This window comes from Hipposideros armiger, unplaced genomic scaffold, assembly GCF_001890085.2.
Source record: "Hipposideros armiger isolate ML-2016 unplaced genomic scaffold, ASM189008v1 scaffold_1376, whole genome shotgun sequence".
In the NCBI taxonomy this organism is placed as follows: Eukaryota; Metazoa; Chordata; class Mammalia; order Chiroptera; family Hipposideridae; genus Hipposideros; species Hipposideros armiger.
The window spans coordinates 69,310-92,418 of record NW_017732726.1 but is presented as its reverse complement, the minus strand read 5'-3'; the positions used below and the strand labels follow the sequence as shown (position 1 = coordinate 92,418).

The window sequence follows — 23,109 nt, the reverse complement described above, 5'->3', positions numbered from 1 at the left end:
TATCTCACCCTCAAAAATGAATCTTTCATACATTAAATAACTGGATTAAACTGTGGATTACTATCATTATTTTATGTTTTAAACAGAAAATTTGGTGCTGTTTAATTTTTCTGTATAATGATATCTACTAAACTTTAGCTCTCTATGGATTTTTAACCTTCTAAATATGTATGTATCCATATCTAAATGGGATCAATAGATGAGCAAGGAAGCCTCAAACAACTTTGAATATATAAATGAGGGTAAACCATTTTAGATCATGTCTCTAGGAACTCTTGCCATTTGTTTCATCTCTGATGCTATTTTATGCTTGTACACATTTCATCAAGTTAGTGTGATACCAGTACTTTTTCCATACTGGAGCTGGAATTATGGATGGTATTTGCAGGCATGTAGGCAAACAACAGTGCCCCAAGGAAGTGGAGCATAGCTACATAGTGGGCAGCATGGTTGTGTTCTGATGATCTGTGCTCCATTCTTCATTGCTGTTCTACTGAGCTGTCTCACCAGTGTTGGTAGCTTAAACACTGTTGGCAGCTCTTCAGGTGTCTGCCCAGGGTCTAGAATGACAGAGACAGGTGGAGGAGGGGATGAGGGGAGGTGGTCATGCCAACAACATTGTGTATCCATGTGCTTGCACCCAGAAAAATTAGTAATGCCGAGTCCCTAGTCTAGGTGGAAGTTGCTATGGAAATAGTGGTTGGACGTCCAGAATTCCTTGTTAGGATTCAGTGAATCTACTCCTTACTTTGCTTGCCTTGCCTTGCCTCACCTTCTCTCCCCTCGCCTTTCCTCCCTTCCCCTCTCCTCTGAGTTAGTATATGATGTGCTCCATTTCCTATCTTGATTAGGCCTGAAACATTCAATGAGAGGTGTGTGTGTGAGTGTGTGTGTGTGTGTGTGTGTGTGTGTGTGTGTGTGTAGTAGCTATTTATTTGGAATTAAGCAAGGCAATCCTAGCAGATACCCAAGTAGGAAATCTGCTCCTCTCTTAATCCTAGCAAGCAGTGGTGTGATGGTAAGTGTTTAACAACTGACTCATCAAACAAAAGAAATGCGCCCATTGCTTTTTGCTGATTTCCTTGGTGTAAATACTCCCACCATGGCTGATTTCAAGATTCTGGCGTGATGTCACAAAGTACCCATAGGTAGAATCTCTTGCCTCAGGTCCCAAGACTTGCAGGAGCTGCTTAACTTGACTAAAGCTATGGCTGGCACACTATAAGGTGGTAGGTACTGTGATCGTAAATACCAGCCCCCCCTCCCCCACTTCCGTTACCATCAAACACAATGGTAATGTGTTTATGTAGAGCAATGTGGAGCAGTTTCTTAATCTCAATACTGTTGCCATCTGGGGCCAGATAGTTCCTTATGCATTGTAGAATGTTTAGCAGCATTCCCAGTTTCTACCCACTGGATACAAGTGGCAACACCTACCTGTTCCCCACCCCTCATACAATTTTGATAACTAGAAATGTCTCTTGACGTTGTCAAATGTCCCTAGGGGGTGGGGTGCAAAATTGTACAGGGTTGAGAACTACTGATCTAGAGACACTCTAAAGAGGCTTTCTTTACTAGCCAATGATCATCGTGACTGCCTCTGATCACACATCCTTAATTTGAAGTGTGTTATCCTGGCAACTTCACGGTGACGGCAAACTAGCAGCCTGTCAGAAGATGGACCGCCAATGGTGTGCAGAGTTCTAATTATACATGACACTTAACCTCTATAGGTCTGTTTTCTCATCTGTAAAATGGGAAATACGCCAGTTCTCACCAACTCTAACATTTTGTAATGTGTGTGTGTGTGTGTGTGATTCTACCAACCAGCAGTGACTAAAGTTCTTGATTCTGGGTGATTATTATTCCTTCTACTTGTGGATGTTTAAAGGTCGCCACCTAGTGGCAATCTGCGAATACTTTTTATTGTAGATGGCTTCCTGAGATACTAGAGTGCCCTGCGGGATGGGAGGGAATGATTATAAACAGAACATTAAGTTTAATATAAAATTTATGTGATTCAGCTCACTTGTAAATATGGAAACACATGTTTTCAGTGGTTTCCCAAATTATAATTTTTGTTTTCAATATTTATTAGTAAAAATGCTCATGTATTATAATATTTTTCTTATTTTTTCACTTACAACCTTGCTTTTTTAAAAAATATTTTTATTGGGGAATTGGGGGGATGGGAACAGTGCTGGGGAATTGGGGGAAGGGGAACAGACAAGTTGCTGTCGTTTTGTTCTTCAGTCTAGTTGTGGAGGGCGTTGCTTCACTGGCCCAAGTTGGCACCATCATTGCGCTCTTCCCGGGTGAGGCACATCAGTCGCCAGCTTCTGGATGGCCGCTCACTGCGGCTGATGGCTACATATGGTAGCCCATGGCAACCCAGTGCCACAGGGGCTGCAGCCTGCGCTGTCGCCAGCGACTCACGGCAGCCCAGCTCCAGGTCGAGCTATTGTTCAGCATCTTAGTTGTAGAGGGCAGTGTCACTGGCCCTCATATGTGGGATCTGAACAGAGGCCCTCTGACGTCCCAAGCCAGCTCTTAACCATCGCGCCACTCGGCTGGCCCACGACGTTGCTTTTCATATTCACTAATTTTCTATAACTTTCACAAGGTTTTATTAATTTTAGTCTCAATCTGCATAAGAGTACATCATGTAAACTATTTAAAGGAGATGCCATGGATACACAGAATGCATCATGAAGTCAATGAGAAAGTGGGTTGTATTCAGAGCCGACTTTGAAACATAATTATTAACCGCAGATGGCTAGAAAAAGGACACAATTTTTTGAGGATTTATATTACCCAAATGTCTCTAAATTCCCATTGGCGCCACATGTAGATTTTGGTTTTGTCTTTGGAAATCTCTTTGGAAGAAGAAATGATGTTTGGGTTAGTTTTTTGTAAATAACAATAGCTGGTTCTCAGTTAGCAATTTCACATTTCAAAAACGCATTAGAAGTTTTCCACACAGCGCTCTCTGAGTAGGTCAGACGACTATTTTGTCTATACAACCATTGACAGTATACATTTCCAGTTCATGTTGCCCACACGCATATGATCCAGGAATCCTAGGTAGCAATTAAAATCAGTCTCCATTATATATAATGAAAAGAGTTCAGTGAATTTTCAGTGGTCAGAAAAGAAGTCAGAAAAGGTTTGATTTCTAAAGGATGAAAATAATTTTCTGAGAAATTAGTTTTCAAACAGTGAGTTTTTCAGGCTAAATTATCTCCTTGTTTTTGAATAGACACAGCTGCTTATTTATTCCACTTCTCTAGGAAGTAAACATTCTCTATGAATGTTTGAATATGTTAAAATATATTAATTAAATTTCTGAAGAGCTATTATGCCACTGTCTTCAAAATCATCATATACAAGCTGCCTTCTCCTACTTCAGCGTCTCCTATATTTACTCTTTCTGCTTTATTAGCTCATATGTCAATCGCTTATTGTGGGCCAGTAGATATTCTCATGTTTAGGTATGAGAGTTTCTTTTATTGTTAAACTCCAATTCATTTACCATATTTTTCTTAGTCCCTGCTTCTAATTATAAAAAATATATTGGCTTTTGAGTTCTTTGGTCCTGTCTTTCTTCTTAAAATGTAGTAAGATTCTTCAGGGTTAAAAAGCCAGAAAATACTTAACAAGACTTGTGGAAATGATGAGGTTGGGGAGCTAAGCAGTTCCAGAGCCGAGGATGTGGCTGTTCCCCAAGCTGTCTTCAGAATGTAGGTCAGGAGGGTGGAATTTGGCAGCTTGAAATCATTGCTCACTTCTCTGAGAACTGGACTTGGCTGGGTCACTGTGCCTTTCCCTCTATTTCTATTGGTCTGGTCTACCTTTGGAGGTGGTAAGGAAAACAAAGTGTGCTAGACTTCAAGTACTAGAGTAATGGGGATTGAAATGTGAAAATGTAATTAACATATATGGAGTGTCTGCTATGTGCCAGGAGCTATGCGAAGCATTAAAAAATTAGAAAGCTGCAAAAAATCACAAACTACCATCAAGGGTCCTTCACATTTTGTTATTGGGGGTGGAGGAGTTTAAGCAGGCACTTACATAGTTAGCTGTAATCTAAGACAGTGATTTTAGAAATCGTTGATTAAATATCTTGAACAGCAAAACTCAAGGAAATAAGGAAGCTTATTCTAGAATACTGATGAACTGAATACGATTTTATAATTATTCCAGGAAGGCTGGTTCCTGGGGATTTGACACATCAAGAGTAAAATTCTTAACCAGAATGTGTCATGTCCCAATGGTGGAGGCTGTTACCAGTGCTGAATGACTTATAGGTGCTAGATTGCTGTTTTTTTTTAAGACTGTATTTTTTAAGGGAGGTTTTAGATTCACATCAAAAGTGAGAGGAAGGTACAGAGAGTTTCCCTGTCCCCTCTGCTTCCCTACATATGTAGCCTCCCCCGTTATCAACATCCCCCATCAGAGTCCATAGTTTACGTTGGTGTTATTCATTCTGTGGGTTTGGACACAAGGGTATAATGACATGTGTCTACCATTATAGTATCATGCAGGGTATTTTCGCTGCCCTAAAAGTTTCCTCTACTTTGCTTATTCATCCTCCCACCCTCACCCCAAACCCTGGCAACCACTATTTTTTTTTTTTTTACTGTCTCCATAGTTTTTTTTGCCCTTTCCAAAATGTCATAGTTGGACTCATACAGTATGGCTATTCATTTTTTAAAATAATGAACACACCATTTCCATCAAGATGTCTGTGCTTTTAGCTTTTTACTAAGTAAGCATTTGGCAACAGGTTCTAATTTCCACTGGCTTGTTTTCCCAGGGTCCTCGTGGTCCTCAGGGAATTGATGGTGAACCAGGGGTTCCTGGTCAGCCAGGTCCCCCAGGGCCTCCCGGACATCCGTCTCACCCAGGACCTGATGGCATGAGCAGGGTGAGTGCTGTGCTTTGTTCAATGTCATAGTTAGATAATATATTAAGGTTTTGATTTATTGCTATGATTTTCAATTGTGTTAGTTCAGACGTTGAACCTTGACTCCAAGAGCAGCTAAGTGAATGCTGTGCTGTTATGACAATGATAAAATTAAGAAATCCACATGGAATTGTAGAAAAATTCAAAGCAGAATTTAAAAAAAAATTTTTTTAAATGCTTCAAATTATGTGCATTTCTCAATGTCATTTCTGGACCCTGTGAGCTTTGTTCCTTCTGTTGATTCTAACGGGCCACTATCATTGTACCCACTATGAAATGCAAAGAGAGATGTGTCTCTATCCTTTTGCTGTTCTCTAGGTTCAGAATGCTGCTGAAATCTCAGTTATGACCTCCATGCCAAGAGGGTATAACACATTTGCGATGGTGAATGTGAAAGGGCCACTGAGTTGACACTAAAATGGCTATCTGATTATTTCCCGAATTTTAGTTTCCTACTAGAAGTAAAATAAAACAAAATGTCTATGCCTGCCTCTTTGAGTTCTTAGGGGCACAATAGGGATTTATGAATAGACTGCATAGCATAACAAGGGAAAAATATGGAGCCCTGAAATACGATTTTTTATCACAGTTCACACAATTTTCAACTGATCGTAGAAAGAGTCGCCAATTTGTCTTTTTAAACAATATGCACATTCTTTTCCCACAAAAATCTGGAAATTAATAAATATCCTGGAATGTATATTGACAATTTTGGTCAATGGGTCACCAGAGTTTTTTAGATGTGAAAGAGAATAGGTAAAACTATTGCCAATTCTTGGAACATTCAGGGGTTCCATTAAAAAGATTATTAAATTTTTATTAACTTAACATAACTACAGTTTAAAGCTTACTGGCCATTAACAAAGAAAGAAGAATACAATCTAAGGAAACGAATCCGAAATGGAATCTGGAATCTTTAGGACAAATGTTTTAAAAGCATCTCTTAGGCTAAGTTCAGATGTTTGTCGTGCTCTAAGCATGGGAAGAAATCAGTTACAGAGATTTACACCTGAAATTGATTAGACTGGTTAAGTACTTAACAGAATGATCCATACTTTTATCAAGTATCAGATATTTGGCCCATTGCAATAGTTATTCTGAAGCAGCATAGTTGTAAAATACTCTAAGGAAGATTGTTCAATCAAAAACACATACAATGGAAAACAACTTGAATTTTTTTCCTTGCTTTAAAGTCAAAAGGTTAAAATGATTCTCAGAAGAATCATTCTAAAGAATCCCAGAGAATGTGCACACATTTCTCAATTTAATAAGTATTTTGATATATGCCTTTTACTGTGAAAATAATGTCAACACATTGCTTTTACAGCCGTTTTCAGCCCAGATGGCCGGGTTGGATGAAAAATCTGGCCTGGGAAGTCAAGTAGGACTGATGCCTGGCTCTGTGGTAAGTGCAAATATTACTGATAATTGAAGTACCTGTAGAAAAAAAAATTATAAAAAGAGAAATTGGAGTTAGCTAGTTAAGCAATATGTGCCTTTTAAAACATGTCCATCCATTCATTCATTCAATTTATTTCTCAAACCCTGCCAGTTACAAGCCCTGTGGTGCTCTAATCATAACTGTGCAAAGTATTTGTTGATGTTAATAAAGGGCTATCTGTAATATTTCACTTTTTTTAAAAGAAAATAGAGAATTTTGAGACATATAACCACCAGCACCCCATAAAAAAAGTGTGCTTTTTTTTAGCTAAGTAAAGTGACTGTTTATCATGGTGTTAGAAATAGTGATGTGGCAAAATTTTGAAATGACGAGTTTTACCAGTTTTATGTTCATCATTTTCTGCTTATCTTAATATTGTCTGACGGCCTATGCCAACAACTTTAACGTTCTTCACGGGCCTCCTAACTCTTCCCATCGTCTTTTGAATTTCTTCAATAGCCAGAAAGTTTCCCATTTTTTTCTGGGAAAGTATTATAACCTGGGTGTTTTGAGCAATACAATCTCACGGAATATAGTAACACTTTTCAAATCAACTCTCCCATACATATTTGTTCATCACATAATTCAGAAGCATCCCAGATTAATGGAATTTCAGGCAACAAGAAGTGTAAACTCAGACCGCATAGATAACTACCCCTTCCACCAAGCCTCAAGGCCAGCATCATGAGTCACTTCAACATTGTTTATGTATCTTTAATTCACTACCAATATGGTCTTATTTGATCATTATCTCAGGGTAGTTTTCTGAAATATATGAGTTTTCATTCATTTGAAGTTCAAATTACATATGTCCTTATTTTCTTACTGAAGCTTTTGTTTTCTTACGCTCTAAAAATCTGATCGATTCCAAACAAAAATTTAAGTTCTTGCCATAAGAACAAACCTGATTTTGATTTAATTGATTTCTCTTTTTAAAGTGTGACATTTAAAAAATTGTGTAGATATAAGTTAGCAAATTTTTTAAAGCGCATTTTCGTTTTCTTTCTTTGGTTGTGTCTCAGTCTCACCTTTTCATGTTTAAATGAGGAAAGCCTGTGTGGATACTTTAAGTGTATGTTATGAAAGAAAGAAATAATCTGTAAAATGCAGTTCCCCAGATAATTTTAAACTTACATTTAAAATAATCCAGTCATTATTATTGGTGGTTTCATAAGCCTTTAATTCAACTTGCTCATTTAAGTTCTAAGAATTATCAGCTCTGAAGCTGAAGAATTAAATAGACAATTCGGTAAGTACTGTATCCCTGCCAAGAGTATTCTTTTGTTAGATGTTCTGGCTTAACAGAACCATTCCTTCAGCATGCAAGTGTTCTTGTCCCAAAAACATTGGGTATGTGCAGCCATAATTTTTATTTCTCTTTGTGACATTGAGGGTGTGTATAAAATCATCCCAAATGTTGTCCTAGCTTTAATCTTCTTGAATTTGGCTGCATTCCAGATGAGTACAGATGGAGAATGTCATCATCTTCTACTGTCAGAGCTTCACTTTTCCAGATTCTAAAGCTGATTCAAGATTTTTTAAATGTTTGATCTAATTGTCATGAACACTACGTAACTTTTCTTCTCTTTTGCTTTTCAGGGTCCTGTTGGCCCAAGGGGACCTCAAGGTTTACAAGGGCAGCAAGTAAATCTTTTATAATTAAATTACATACTGTAGCAAAAAAGAAAGAAATAGAAACGTCTCTGTGACATGACTGCTTTTGACTGGTCTTTCAGTTGCATATTGTAATTTTCACTTTGAATGGGTTGTATTCAATTAATTTTCACTCACTCAGAAATATATGTAATATGTTTCTCAGAGTTTCTTCATGGGGCTAAAGTTTTATTGTCTGGTTTCTTTATGTGACTGACCTCTAATACACAGAATTTTTGTGTGCCTTTGCTTCTGAAATATCAGATCATTATCTCATGTTATGATGAAAATTTCCATAATTGGTTATGTGCCAACTCTGAGTTTATGAAATCAGATCATAGAAGGCCATTACTATGGGGTATCATTTGAAATTACAGTCAAGGTGATCATTTCATGGAATCTTTAAGAAGAATGTAGTACTAAATGATAGGAATAGGAAGTATAGTTGTTGTAGAAGAAGCAGGAGGCAAAGGAAGAGTACACGATCAGGATAACTACCATTGATTGAACATTCTGTGCCAGTCCTATTCTAGGTTCTTCATATGCGTTCGTTATCTAAAGAGCTATAAAAGCCTAATGAAGTGGGTACAATACTACTCTCATTTTACAGACTGGGAAACCGAAGTATAGAGTAAATAACTCATCTAGAGTCACATAGCTGGAGGGTGGTGGAGCGAGCAGCTTGAACAGCGCCACTATACTTCAGAGAGTTTAGGATTTAGAATTCTGTTTTCTTGTGGTTTGTATATATAATTTGTATATATATATATATAATTTGTTCTCAAATTTAGGGTGGTGTTGGCCCTGCAGGACCTCCTGGTGAACCTGGTGACCCTGGACCAATGGTAAATGTCAAGTAAACATGTAGACCCAGTTAAATATGGGTCCTCTATTATAATGGTGTCCTGAGTGATTTATTTTACCAGCTCTTGACTAATGTAGCAAGAAATTACAGTCCAGTTCAGGGACCCTGTAGTATGGGCTATGCTTAAACTGTGCTTCTGGTGGCAGAATATTTAAATTCAGAGAATTTGCATATAGTCAGCAGACAGTGCTGAGGTATTTGCATTTGTGAAATTAAACTCTTTGTTGTTGAACACATAATCTGAGTGATACACATAAAATTCACAATATTAATAAAGCTGTTTTCTCAAATTTTTTTTTGTCTCAACAATATTTTTTATTAAACCATGGGTAGATGTAGGTAAATGTAGGTAAGTGTTCTTTTTTTTTCTCATTTTGTTTGTTTTATTAGGGTCCAATTGGTGCACGTGGACCAGAGGGCCCTCCTGGAAAACCTGGTGAAGATGTAAGCTGCCTTTCTTCACTTTCCTTTGAAATTTTGAAACATGCTAAGAAGAAGCTACATGAATAAGAAGTGTCAACATGAATATTATTCATTAATTCCCATTTCGTTTCCCCACTTTGAGCTTCCATTAAAGTCAATCAAAACTGGAGAACTCAAAAGGGAATTTTGCAAAATCTAGAAGTGTTCTACATTTTAATGGTATTATATTACTAGGTACTGTCTCTTTCCTTGCTTTCCTCAGGTTTTCCATTATGATTTCTCCATAAGACACTAGAATTGTTGTCACAATAGCTATAGCCTCTGCTGCTGGACTCTCTGAAGTGATCTTAAGGGAAAATACATTACTCTAATAGAAAAACATCATTATGAGGCCTTTGTTAAATGGATTTTCAAAATGTATTCGTAGGGCAGTGTCAATATTGCTCTCCAATGCTGAAAAAGTCATTTCCTCAATTGGATTTTTAATTAAAGTTAAGCCTCAACTTCATATTTTAACATTAAGAACATGTGATCAAAGAAGAGGGTATTACAACAGAGTTGCTTTTCTGGATTCTTTTCTTAGTTGTCCCAAAGTTGAGGATAAAATCATGGGTAGGTCATCAATTTCTGTGTGGTACTGAACTAAGTAACTATTTTCTCTTTGTGTGTCCCGTGATTTCTTTAAGCAAAATACATTAAATTTGGCCATAAAGAAAATATCTCTGGTAGTGCTTAATATTTTCTTATGACAAGAAAAAAGATGGCAAGCACTGTTTTAAGAAGCACTATTTAATTCAGTGCCATATGTTAATATAGAATTTCATAGCAAATATATGTATGTGTAAATTTTGATGTGCATAAAATGGTGAGCTAAGTTAGACCAGTCTAATTTATATTCATTTCTTCTTCTGGATAAATTAATGAAACCGTCACAAACTGACTTGCTAGACGGGATTGCCATCAGAAATAGAGCTCAGTGTTTTTACACTGTTTGGAGCATTGGAAACAAGCTTTCTAAAGAAGACTTTTAATCTGCAATTGCTTTGTCATGTAGTCTCAGAAGAGAATATTTTAATCCCCCTTTGCCTCCTTGCTTTTTTTCCATGAAGGGTGAAGCTGGTAGAAATGGAAACCCCGGTGAAGTGGGGTTCTCGGGATCTCCGGTAAGTTTGTATTTGACAGTACAACATAAAGACGAACTTCGAAAACTAAAGAATATTAAAAGCAACTCATAATTCATTGTCTACCTGTGCATTAGACACTATCACCAAGATAAAGTCCTTTCTGTCATTGTGGAACAGGACATTTTGCCAGAGTGGCAGCTAATTCCAATCACCCACTTCGCATTACACCAAATGTGAATGACCCTCCTAAAGCAGAGAATTATTTCATAACCTAATATGGATATTATCTCCAAACTGAATATCAAATTTTCAGATAGGTCAGCAGTCTGACCTACCTACATTTTACAACATCTCAACCCCATTTATCAATTTTCATCTTTTAAATATTTTTGTTTTGTATTCTTCACATGTTGAAAACAACAGTTTGAAGGAGCACTATGACTTGTTTTTTAAATTGTGGGCAGGATGCCTCTTTGGCGCCTCCCCAAACCCTAATGTTGGCTGAAATTCTCGATGAATGTTCTGGGTCCTAAAAACCTTATAACAAGATACACTGAATGCCAGGGCTCCTCACACAGCTGTTTTCTTCCCCCTTGGCTCAGTACAGGGACAGGTCCCTGGCAACCCATTCCACCAGAATTCAGGACCTCGGCCACTTGGCTCCTCTCCGAACCCACCTTTCTGTCCTCACTCACATTACTTTGGTAGGCCCTCCCTAGGATGTACTACACGGGCCATGAGGAAAACTAGAGAATGATAAGCAGGCAAAAACCCTCTAACAGTCCTGCTCTTAAAGTCCAACACCCCCCTAAACTGATTTGGCCTCCTACTTATGTATATGTCCTTTAATTTCCAAATGTATCCACCACTCAATACATCTAAGGGTACTGGAGTCCTCTCCGTTTACTTTCTGAAAATTGATGAGGTTTAATGCCAGGATTTTTTTTTTAAACAAGTGGATGCTAATCTTTTAAGGGAATTTACAGTGCTTTAAGGATTATTTAGTTTCAAATATAAAACCAATTCCCAGCTCCCTGCTTTCTCTCACTTTCCTTTCCCCCACCATCCTGGAAAGGCCGTGCAGACAGAGGCATATGGTTTAGTCATTAGCACAGATGTTCATGTTGACCAGTCCAAGCTTGAACCTCCCGTCCTGCTGCACTCTTGCACATTCACAGCGTGGGACCCTCCACGGGGAGGAAATGTGCCCTGCCAGCATGTCACAGATGCACTCTGCAAGTGCAGTGCAACGACGTGTGAGTGGGCTGCGATGACAGTCTTGGGTCAGCAGAATGAGAAGGTTTATGAGCGCTAGTCCATCTGGTTCATTTTCTTGTTTTATTAGAGATATGTAATCACATGAGAATTCCCTTGCAGACCACAAAAACTCAAAAGTTAACTAATTATTTGAAATAACATAGCTCAGTAATTCCCTTATAGGCTTTGATGGATGTGTACTGAGTTTCTTTTCTGCTCAGAATGGAAGGGAGAAAAATCTCAGTAAAGGGGAGCATTCCAGTGGAAAATCTTAAAGGGAACTTTTGAAGTGAAAGAATTCCTGAGCACTGCTGTGTAAACAGAAGAATTAGTGGGACTTTATTTGTTCAGAGAGCAATAGTTTGATGTGACCTTACTGTGATAACCCCCACCCAGAAAATGCTACAGAAACACTTGCCCTGTAAGCTGTCTCAGAGGAATTATTGCTTTGCTTTTCTCAGATGAAGTTCATTTATTAAGTTACTTATTCATTAATTTAATTAACAGTAAATGAAGGCTGTGGTAACGCAGAACAGATGGGTTTTGCCATTTGTGTAAGGTTGTGCTAGCACAAGAGAAATTCCTTAAGAAAGTTTTGGGAAAAGTGCTATGAGTTTGAAAAGAAATATTATACCATTTCTTCATTCAATTGTTTATTCAATGACTATTCATTGGATGCCCACTAGTTAGGCATAAGGCAAAATGCCAGGGATATGCAGATTAATGATAATGATTGATAATTGATAGCATCAACCCAAGCTATCAAATGCTCAGTCTACTGGTGGCAGTAGTAATGGCATTCAATGCGAAGCCTAGTTAATGTAGGCAATGAGAATAAGTGAATAATTAAGTCACTCAGTCTTTATCTATTTTAAGAGGGTATGAGGAAAACGTTTTAAGCATCATTTCAAAATAGTTTTACCATTTGCATTTGATTTTGTGTTTGCTTTCTATTCTTTTTTTATTCGATATGCTTAGATGAATAATGCATACAATTGATAGAAATGTAGAAATTACTGAGTCAAGGAACCATCCCATTCTCCGTATTTATTGACTTTCCTCTCTGTTGGAGATTCATTTCCTTAGTTAGTTTTTTAAACAATGACAAATCCACAAGCTTCTCCTGAACATTTAACTTTAAAAATTTATCTATTAGTTCATTTTAATATGCAATTCCTAATCATATTCTACTGCCAGTATTTAGAAGTTCAGAGAAAATAATACACATTGGTCTGCTACAAATGCATTTCTTTTATCACAAATAAAGCACAATACAAAGGAAGAAATGCATTGTTTTTCTTAAGTTCCTCTACTGATTTTTTCCCTATACCTTGACCTCATTGAGTCAGACACTGAATTCACTCTTATTTTTCTCAGAGAAAAGAAAATTATGTTTTTAGTATTTTTTGTTGTTGATACTAATTATAATACAATGACATAATTTGAAAATGTCATCAAATCAATACCTGGTATTAATCCATATTTGTGTAAGTCATGCTTCCATTCCTAACAAGTGTTTGCCTTGCTATCTATGTATTTTCATAGATAAATGTATACTACTCCTTTTTATCCTTTGCTTTGTTAGTGAAAAACTACGTAACAGATATTTTTAGTGGAAAAAAAAGCGTATTAAGTAATTTTCTATTCTTATTAATGACTCTGAAAGGCCTTTTATGTTTTTTGTTTTTTTCTTTCCCCAAGGGAGCACGAGGATTTCCTGGGGCTCCTGGTCTTCCAGGCCTGAAGGGTCACCGAGTAAGTTCAATACTTTGTAATCCTTTCAGATACTGTGGCTTACTGAGCAGGGTCTGGGGTGCATCACCTTCAAAATATTTACAGATCCTTTTGTCAGTTGTCTTAATGGCTTTGATTGTAGTAGTCATCTGTGGTTACTAAAATCACAATGCTTTTTTTACATTTCCTTTGAATTTCATTTGATTCTATAAAATATATTTTGAGTTCTTACTATGTAATTTTGTGTTACCTAAGAGGACACAGTGATGAATGAGAAACTTCAATGGTTTTTAGCTTCAGGCAAATAAGGGATTCAGTTAAGAAAATAGGCAATTACTTCATAGTGGAATAAGTGGCATGATACTAGAAAGTGCAATAGATAATAGGAGGGGCCCAGTCGGCCCAGGCTTGGAGACCGTAGGATGCTTTTCTCTTTATAACTCAAGATAATTAATTTGTAACTATTACATGTAATGTATATATATAGAAATCATATATCTAAATTATCATCTATCTATCTATCTATCTATCTATCATCTATCTATCTATCTATCATCTATCTATCTCCCTGTCTATCTGAAAGCATGGCTGATATTTACTCAGCATATACTGGTTGGCCTCTGTTTTGAGTGGTTAAGCTTCTGATTAGAATATTTGCTGCTGTACTGACTAGTTAGTAAATATTTTGAACATCATTCCTAGATATAACCTATATTTTAAAACTGTTAAATCCTATAGTTTTTATTTTCTCTAAAGCCACTATAAGATCTTTATTTGTAACTATAGATTAAATTTCCGGAAGTCACAAAAATTTGAAAGATGAGGACATTGAAAATTGAAAATGTTATTTAAAAGGGGAAACTAATTTTCTTTGAGTGGACTTTCAAAAAAGGTTGAGAATTTGGAAACATTTCGAGTAACAACTTTAAATTTGAGATTTGTTTTCATTCGGTAAGCTTACTTTTGGTTCTTCCTTTATGCGTCTGAGAATCCAAAAAGCAGTAACATACAAATTTATATTTTTCTTCTCAGGGGCACAAAGGTCTTGAAGGCCCTAAAGGTGAAGTTGGAGCCACCGGTTCCAAGGTAATTGTATAATACTTCAGTATAACCTTACTAGAGCATTTTGGGTGTCTTTCAAGTGCCTACCATTTATTTCAGAAGTCCCTTAAATAATTCTGGAGGAAAGAAAATGATTAATGAAATAAATAAATGTAATTTTTCATAGGTGAGTGGCAATAGATTTACCAGGATACGTGACGTGACCTAACTTTGCCACCAAGAATAGCCACCATGCTGCTGGGTTTCTGCCAATGTAGGATGGATATCGTCTTTATGACATACGACACTGTGAATTCACCTTCTGAAACATTCATTCTTTTTTCTTCTTCAAAAATATCAGAGGTGTAAATGCTTCATTAGCCCTGTTATTTAGTGCCATTTTAATGCCAGGACCTTTTGGCCATTGTTTCTCTCCAAAATTTATTTATGTTTCCAGAGGGAGGGAGAACATTAAGGAAGTCCAGAGGACTTTTTAGTGGGAAGTATCATGAGATACATATGTGGAAAAGCATTTGGCTTTACAATCGTTATTTCTATGCTTCACATAATAGAACTTAAGGAAATATTACAGTCAATTTTAGATTTGTAAAGTTTTACTTGGCCTAACGTATTATCCTAATAGACAGAAATTACATTCTTGATACTCATTAGTGTGTCTAGGTGTGATAGTTCCATCAATCTTGTTTAAATCCCCTGGTGTGTTTTTTTCAGACTTATTTCTTTAGAAACTAAATTTTCATTGTATTTTGAGAAAAGGGGATACACTAGGCTTTTGAGGTCCTTCATTAAAAGTATGCTTTCAAATGCACATTTTGAAAATATGCCTTTAGAATGCTACACACGTGGAACAAAATGATGTTACTATCAGTTGTAGGTTTCTCATATTGTAATGTGATCTCGTTTTTGCTTTAGGGTGAGGCTGGCCCTACTGGTCCCATGGGCGCCATGGGTCCTATGGTATGTATTAATTTAATTCTTTGCTATTTCTTTGCTTTTTAGATGATATTAAGAGAGTATTTATATGGAAAAAAGACATAGAAAACATATGTTAGCTGGTGAAATAATTTTGATTACCAGCTGCAGGCGAGCATACTATAAGAATTAAATCCTTCAAATACAAAAGTCTTCCTGTATTTCATTGTGAACTGTAAGCGTCCTTATTTATTTTTTTCTGTACTCAGTGATCAAATCAGGAATCTTGTAGATTCTGCCCATTAAAGCTAGATTAAGTGAAATCTATTTAGGTGAGAGGTGGTAGGTTACGTATCTCTGCCAGTGGAGAGGTTTTGAAATCCAAAATTGCCTGAAAGAAATGCTATCACTTAGTGGCCAATAATATTGAGTCTCAATTGGATTGAGTAGTGTAATCAAACTGCCCTAGAGTTAAAATAAGATGCTTCAAGAGATGTTTTCTCTCTCTTGTCTCCAGGGTCCAAGAGGAATGCCAGGAGAGAGAGGGAGACTTGGGCCACAGGGTGCTCCTGTAAGTATGTGTCTTAACTCTCTCAAATGCATTACTGAATATACCTTCTAAATGGGAATAACAGTATTCATTGCCTACCTCTTAATTTTTTTATTTTTATTTTGAAATAAACTTAGGTTTGCCGAGAAGTTGCAAAGATAGTATGACGAGTTCCCATGTACCCTTATATCCCCTAGCCCCTAGCCCCTCTTACTGTTAATATCTTACATAACCAGACTGCATTTGTTGCCTGTTTATCTTAATAAAGAAATTAAGAAAATAATGAAAACATAGAGCAGCATGGAATATAATCCATGGAAAAACATAGACTTTGGAATAGTAATAACATTATAATAATAGGTAATATTTATCAAGAACTTATTATACACTCAGCATTCTTCTAAACATCTTTATGTTTATCACAGTCCTAAAAGGTTAGTACTATGAATATACCCTTTTAAAGATTTGAGTCTCCTGATCATCTGCATTCAATCTATTTTAAATAACATTTTGAGAAATATCCTTGCTGTTTGCCCATGTACCTTGAACCTAGGTTGGGGGAGAGGGTGTTGCATATTCTATTAATTCTCTTCATAGCTCTCTAAAGGTCAAGCTACACTTGCTAATATTTCAAACTTGCAGTTCCCTACATTGCATTCATTTTACTTTTGACAGTTGAGGGCTGCTACCTCGCCTCTATTATTTTGAGATCCTGTCATCTCCATTAGTATAGGACTCTCATGTTTATGGCATCCCCTACTATTATCTCACGGAAGATAACCACCTTAGAGCTTCTCAATGGTGCCAAAGTTAGGGCCCTGGTTTGGGAGAAGTGAGACCCTCTCACTGGGCCGTTCCTTATCACTTTGGCAAGTAGAGTGTCCTCTGGAAGTGCAGAGAATATTGTGGAATACAATCAGCTGTTGCCTTATCCAGCCTTACATAATATATCCAATCTACTATGTTCACTTCCCTGTGCTTTCTACCATCTGCCAAAGCAGTTATGGCATTTCTAACTCACTTAGCGTGGGCCATTGCTCTGCTAGAACCATCTCCCATGTTAGCACCATCTCCCAGGATCTTTATCAGGGTGTTAAATGTGTATCATGAGAGAGTACATCCATATCATTAAAGTTCTCCAGCTTCATATTTTGTCCCTTTCGATCCAGTACATTTAGGACCTCGTTCCATACATTCTTTCTTGGATCCCGCCTCTACATGGTGTATAGACCTTGTAGCTCCTTTGGTATACAGTTTCTTCTTTCTTTTATGAGAAATACTTCCTCAATCCAGTTATTTTTTAAATTTTATGCTAGTTATTGGTCCGGTGGCTACGGGGAGGGGCAGGTGTAATGGTGGTGGTATGTGTTTTGTGAAAAAGTAGAGGCTTCTATGTCATCTTTAAGCAAGAAAGAAGTATAAGCTGTTAATGGTGGAAATGGGCCATTCTGCAGACACCTGTGCTTCAGGGTCTCTGAGATGTCGAAGTTCTTAAGATATCCCATTGCTGAAGGTCAGGGTCCCGTTTCTTCCAATCAAGGTCCCTGACCATGGCATAGGAGACTTTTCATGTTTCAGAATTCAAACTTCTCAAGAGTTTTTAAACCTTTATCATTAAGTCCTGGGCCTTTTTCTTCCCTCTGGTTGTAGAAGATGACAATATTTTTAAATGCTGCCACGGAGCCTTATGCTGATGGTTGATCTCTATCAGCCTTTCACTGTCTTGCTCCAGTGGATTCACTCAACATGACGCATGCAATTCCATCAATTTTAAAATCGCTGTTTCCCCTAAAACTTCTCTAATGCCTGAGCTGTTGTACCCCTTGCCCATTCCCTTATACTTGTGGCCTTTGTCAGTTCATCTTGGAGACAATATTTACTACTGCATCACCAAAGCAGACCAAGACGGATGCATATTTTTTTGATCACTAGCTGATCAGTGAGGAATCCAGCTTGAAAATTTCATTGTAGAGCCTGCTCCTACTGCCGGCACCAGTAGGACTAAAGTCTTAGGTCAGATTTCCCAGGAAATAGCATCAAAGCAAAGACTTGTGTGCAGGAAATTTATTGGGGAGTGCTTTCAGAAACTACACTTCTGAAGAAATGAATAAAAGAAGCAGGGTTTGTCAGAGGGAGAAATTAAATAGCGTTACCATTGCAACAGAGACCTGCATCTCTGAACCTTCAGTTCCATGGGAACTGTGGAGCTGTGGTAGTTCTTCAGATTTGTCTTAAATAGGGGCCAATCCTTGGTAGCACTGCATTGGCCATGGAAGGGACGTAACTTTGGGAGAGCTAATTTCTTTTAGCTGAGGCAACCTGTTGGGGAGGGTCTTAACTGGAAGCTGTCAGCTTATGACACTTCCAGCAGCGGTAGAATGATTCCTTCAGGGGTGAGGGGGTATCTGGGTGACACCCACAACATTCACTACCACTTAATTTCCCTGTGTGTGTTTGTGTGCGTGCGTGTGCATGTGTGCTGTAGTGTTTTGTTTTACAAGGAGTACATTCCTTGTCTGAGTTATTCTAGCTATTAAGAAGACTGAGGTGTTCAAAACTTCATGGTCTTTGAGCTCATTTTATAGAAGGTGATAAATACATTTGGGTAAAAAGAATTATTTTGATCAGTTTCATTTTTTCAATCTTGATTTTTCTTTCCTATTGCTATACGGATAGTTGTGTTCATTACTACCTTACCAGTGTTGTAGAAATGTGTATTTTTATTGCTATTAACCAGGTTAAGGTTGTTGTCAGTTAACCTATTATTACTGAATTTTTAGCAAGGAAATTTTTTACAAAGGAAATGAATTGTGAGCAAATAAATCAGAAGATCTAATCTTATCCTTTCTTGTCTCTTTTTCTACTAACTAGGGGCAACGAGGTGCACACGGTATGCCTGGAAAACCCGGGCCAATGGTGAGTTGTATTACTCACATATTCGTCATTAATTTATTCAATAATTTTTCCATGTTTACATTCGTTAACATTTACAGAGTGCCTACTGTGTCCCTGTCACTTGAAATAAAAAAAAAAGATGGTAAACACACAGTACTTGTCTTTGAAAACTGACTTGCCTATCAAGGATGAGAGGTATACCAATTCATACTGTAGCATACTGCTATTACTGACTGCTGTAACGTAGAATACAACCTGAGGTGTGGGAACATCGAAGAGAAGGTACCTCTAACTGTAGTGAGGGAAAGATGTCAAGGAAGACTCAAAGAGGAGCAACTTTCAAGCTAAATCTTGAAAGATTTGTATACAAAATGAGCAAGAATATAGCATAGTCCACAGGATGGAAAGATGAGGAAACATGATGAGCTCAGGGAAATACTAGGAGGGTAAATCAGGTTTGAAATTATTTGCCCTTAGGATCTTGTCTGCCTTGATACTCATAAAAAAAGAAACAAAATATAGGAGGAAAAAAGAAATATAGTTAAAAAGGACTCTTTTAAAAATGCAATACTGATGGAATTAAAATACAGGCTTAAAAGAAGAACTAGAATAACCTAGAATGGAATTCCTCTTAAACTCATTTCCTTCAAATCTAGCCTTTAACTCAAAGGTTTAAACTCTATGTATGCCTTCCCAAATGTAGGATAGTGACAAATATTCACTTCTTATTAGCCTGAAAGAAAATCAATCTAAAATATGTAGATGATGCTTAAGCATCATTTTTATAAAGTGCAGTCCTAGATTTTTGTACAAAACTTTCTAAAAACAATCTTTATTACTTTATTGACACAAAGAAAGCAATTGCAAGAAGCAATTGTTTCAAATAATTTGTGTTTTTACTGACGTAATCTTATATGCTACAACTAGGAAATCTTATTATGTACAATACCACTGAACATGTCTTTTAGCACTATTTCATATCAACCTTAGAAAGTATTATGATAAAATTATGTTATCTTTGTGATTTTTAAAGTACTAAGTGGATTATTCTATGTGTCAAAATATAGAATTTTGTCAAACAATAAAAGATGACTTAATTAGATATTGATTAAAATATATGTCTGATCACTTTTCTGGTTCCTTTTAATAGGGTCCTCTTGGGATAGCTGGCTCCCCTGGTTTTCCAGGAAATCCTGGGATGAAGGTAAAATGTTAATATATTTATTTCTTGATTATATGAATCCCAAAGTGAAGAATGTCATTTCATTAAATGAAGAGTATGGAAGTTGCTCTCAACTAAGGAAAGAGCCTAGTGTATTCTCAATGTCCATTATGGTAGGAAAATAAAATTTAAAAATGTAAGAATGAGATTACTATATAATATGTAACTAAAAGAGAATTACTTACAATCAAATAAATGTAATATCAAAGAACCTGTTGCATTAGGACTCTAGCTCCAGACAGCTCTAAACTGCAAGGAATAAGAGCTTCAAATGAATTAAAGCTCTGTTCTTGGATATAGTGCCTGGCAGTAGTAAATAGCAGAATGTTCTCAATAAAAGGAGGTTAAAATAAATCAGAGGAGGACAAAGGCTGTTTCCTCACACAGTGCTGGCTTTCACGCCTGCCCACCCCCACTCCTGCCTTTCATTTCTGACCATTTAAAGGAATGGTCTGGGAGGCTCCACCTGGGAATAGATTAAAATATTCTGCTGGGATCACAATTTGCTCTTTCTCTCAATACTTGGGGTGACAAATTTAAGGATTACAGTAGGAGGTTATTCAGATTATATTAGCTAAATTAATGAATATATTCAGAACATTACTTCCAAATTTTAAGCTACACAATGTATTTGATTACCATTCATATCCAGTTTCTCACTGGCAATTAATTTCTTCATCTTGAAAACAGGATTTACTTACATGACTATGATGTGCAAAAATGACTGCACCCATGGCAGCCACCTCACTTCTCTAAATCTTGTTTTCTCATAGAACTTTTGTTGAAGATCAAATGAAATAATCTATGCAAACCCTTAGCATCGTGCCCGAATCAGAGGGTGCCTCAATATAGAGCAATGCTTCTTGTTAGTAGTGCTACTCAAATTGGACTTGAATTTTGATACAAACCAGAAAACAAACAAACAAAAAAACAAAAAAACAAAAAAACACAGAGTCTGTAGCTGACATTTCAAATACTCTGAAATGGTAGTCCTTAAGTCAAATTATTCTTCAAGCTCACTCTAATGCCATCTTTAAACTCTAAGCCACAGGGATGTGGTGGCTTTAAAATGATGCCTTAAGTCTTTTTACTAACCAGTCCCTTCTTTAATTTAGAGCTCACTCTGAACTCAGACAGGTAGAATCTTCTTCTGTTCTTTGTACCTGTTCTGCTCCCTGATGTCCTAATCCTATTGCCACTGACTCTGGCCATGGAGGACCCAACCTCCCTGTGTACCCTGATAAAAATAAGCAAAATCCCCTCCCTCTTCCTGTAAGACCCTCCACCCTCAAGCTGAGCTTTGGCTAGAGAATTAAGGAAAGAATACTCACAAGGACTACGGCTTAGCAGAAAGTAGCTTCTGCCCCACTTTGGCATCTAGTTAAGACTTCACTAATAATCAGTTTATACAACAGCTCACTGGGTGCTTCCCTCTCCTCCTGGCTTTTTCTAGTACTGAAAACTGTTTAATCAAGTCCACCACCTAGCAAAACTCTCAGAAATCATTTCTCCATCCTACCACTACTCCCCGCATAAAATACCCAGGTGTTTTGTTTTTGCCCAGGGTTCTGCTATACCTGTAAGGTTCTACCAGGGTCTTTGCTCTCTGGCTGAAGAATAAACTTCCACATCCAGTTCTTTACATTTTAATGAAAGGTAATAGGGATTTTACATGTTTTGATACTAATGAGCTCTCTAAAGCTTAGAGTTTTAGTTCTCAAATTCCAGGTCCAGGTCCCTGGAGTATTGGTCTACATAGGTGTATAATATGTTGGATAAATACAGAAACCAATTAAGTTTGAATTTCACTTAAATAAAGAATAAATTTTAGTATAAATATACCCCAAATATTGCATAGGACAACCTTATAATAAAACGATTTGTTGTTTATCTGAATTGAAACTTAGCTACACATCCCGCATTTTTATTTACTATGTGGACCCCTATCTTGAGTTGAAACAAGGGTGGCTCTCAGGCTCCCTTGACCACTGTGCTCTTTATCACCACGGGCATCACCACACCTGACGAGTGGGAAAGTAAGCCTGCTCCTTAGGCTAGGTTACATGCATTTCCCCTATAAGCCAATCTGTACTCTTGACCCCTTTCTATTTTGGGGTGTAGAATGTAAACCTCCAAATAAGCAATCAACTTTGAACTGCACCATGTTTATATTTTTTTCTTAAATTAACATTTTTCTTTGCACCCCTTTAGGGAGAAGCAGGTCCCACTGGGGCTCGAGGCCCTGAAGGTCCTCAAGGGCAAAGAGGTGAAACTGGGCCTCCAGGTCCAGTTGGCTCTCAGGGTCTTCCTGTAAGTTCCTAGTGTATTTAAGGGCTGTCCCAGAAAGCTGGACATGTTGTACAACATCAGAACAAAGGCAGTCTATTTTAATATATTCTGTTTAATTTCTGACTGAGTGTTTACAACTCATGAGAAAACCACATTTCCCTTGTAAACTGAATATTTTGTCTATTTTATGGAAATGGTCATAAAAGTGATTTTTTTATAATACAATAGTGGTTGATTTTTTTTTTTGCGATATTTTCTGCCTCCTTTTGGAAAATGGGTGGACTTCTGAGAATACCAACCTAGTTATGGTGTAATAGTTCATAAACTCTTCATGTATCTCTTAGGGTACGGTGGGAACTGATGGTACTCCTGGTGCCAAAGGCCCAACGGTAAGCAACTCCATTGATCCTAAATAAACACAGTGCTTTGGCCATTGGCCATAGGCTTTTCACTAGGTCCCTGCTCATCATATGACTTTTGTTTTCTTCAGGGCTCTCCAGGCACCTCTGGGCCTCCTGGCTTGGCAGGGCCCCCTGGATCTCCAGGACCACAGGGTAGCACTGGACCTCCAGGAATTCGCGGCCAACCAGTAATGTCCTTTAAAACAACTAGTAACCATTAGTATAACTGAACTAAGATTGCCAAGAGAAACAGCATTTCATGAGATGTAATGAAACATAGATAATGGGACTTATCTGAATGAGGCAAACGAAGAT

The 23,109-nt window shown here is 37.3% G+C and overlaps 1 protein-coding gene across 1 annotated transcript in view; it reads left to right on the top strand.

Annotated features, from left to right (window-relative positions):
• The window catches only part of COL5A2 (collagen type V alpha 2 chain), a 149,546-nt gene that overhangs the window by 76,355 nt on the left and 50,082 nt on the right, over positions 1 to 23,109 (top strand). Inside the window, exons 7-21 of the mRNA XM_019633699.1 lie at positions 4,817 to 4,927; positions 6,294 to 6,371; positions 8,007 to 8,051; positions 8,852 to 8,905; positions 9,316 to 9,369; positions 10,458 to 10,511; positions 13,431 to 13,484; positions 14,496 to 14,549; positions 15,438 to 15,482; positions 15,955 to 16,008; positions 18,859 to 18,903; positions 20,033 to 20,086; positions 22,316 to 22,414; positions 22,738 to 22,782; positions 22,884 to 22,982. Of these exons, the coding sequence (XP_019489244.1) occupies positions 4,817 to 4,927; positions 6,294 to 6,371; positions 8,007 to 8,051; positions 8,852 to 8,905; positions 9,316 to 9,369; positions 10,458 to 10,511; positions 13,431 to 13,484; positions 14,496 to 14,549; positions 15,438 to 15,482; positions 15,955 to 16,008; positions 18,859 to 18,903; positions 20,033 to 20,086; positions 22,316 to 22,414; positions 22,738 to 22,782; positions 22,884 to 22,982 (945 nt within the window). The remainder of the gene's footprint in view (positions 1 to 4,816; positions 4,928 to 6,293; positions 6,372 to 8,006; positions 8,052 to 8,851; positions 8,906 to 9,315; positions 9,370 to 10,457; positions 10,512 to 13,430; positions 13,485 to 14,495; positions 14,550 to 15,437; positions 15,483 to 15,954; positions 16,009 to 18,858; positions 18,904 to 20,032; positions 20,087 to 22,315; positions 22,415 to 22,737; positions 22,783 to 22,883; positions 22,983 to 23,109) is intronic.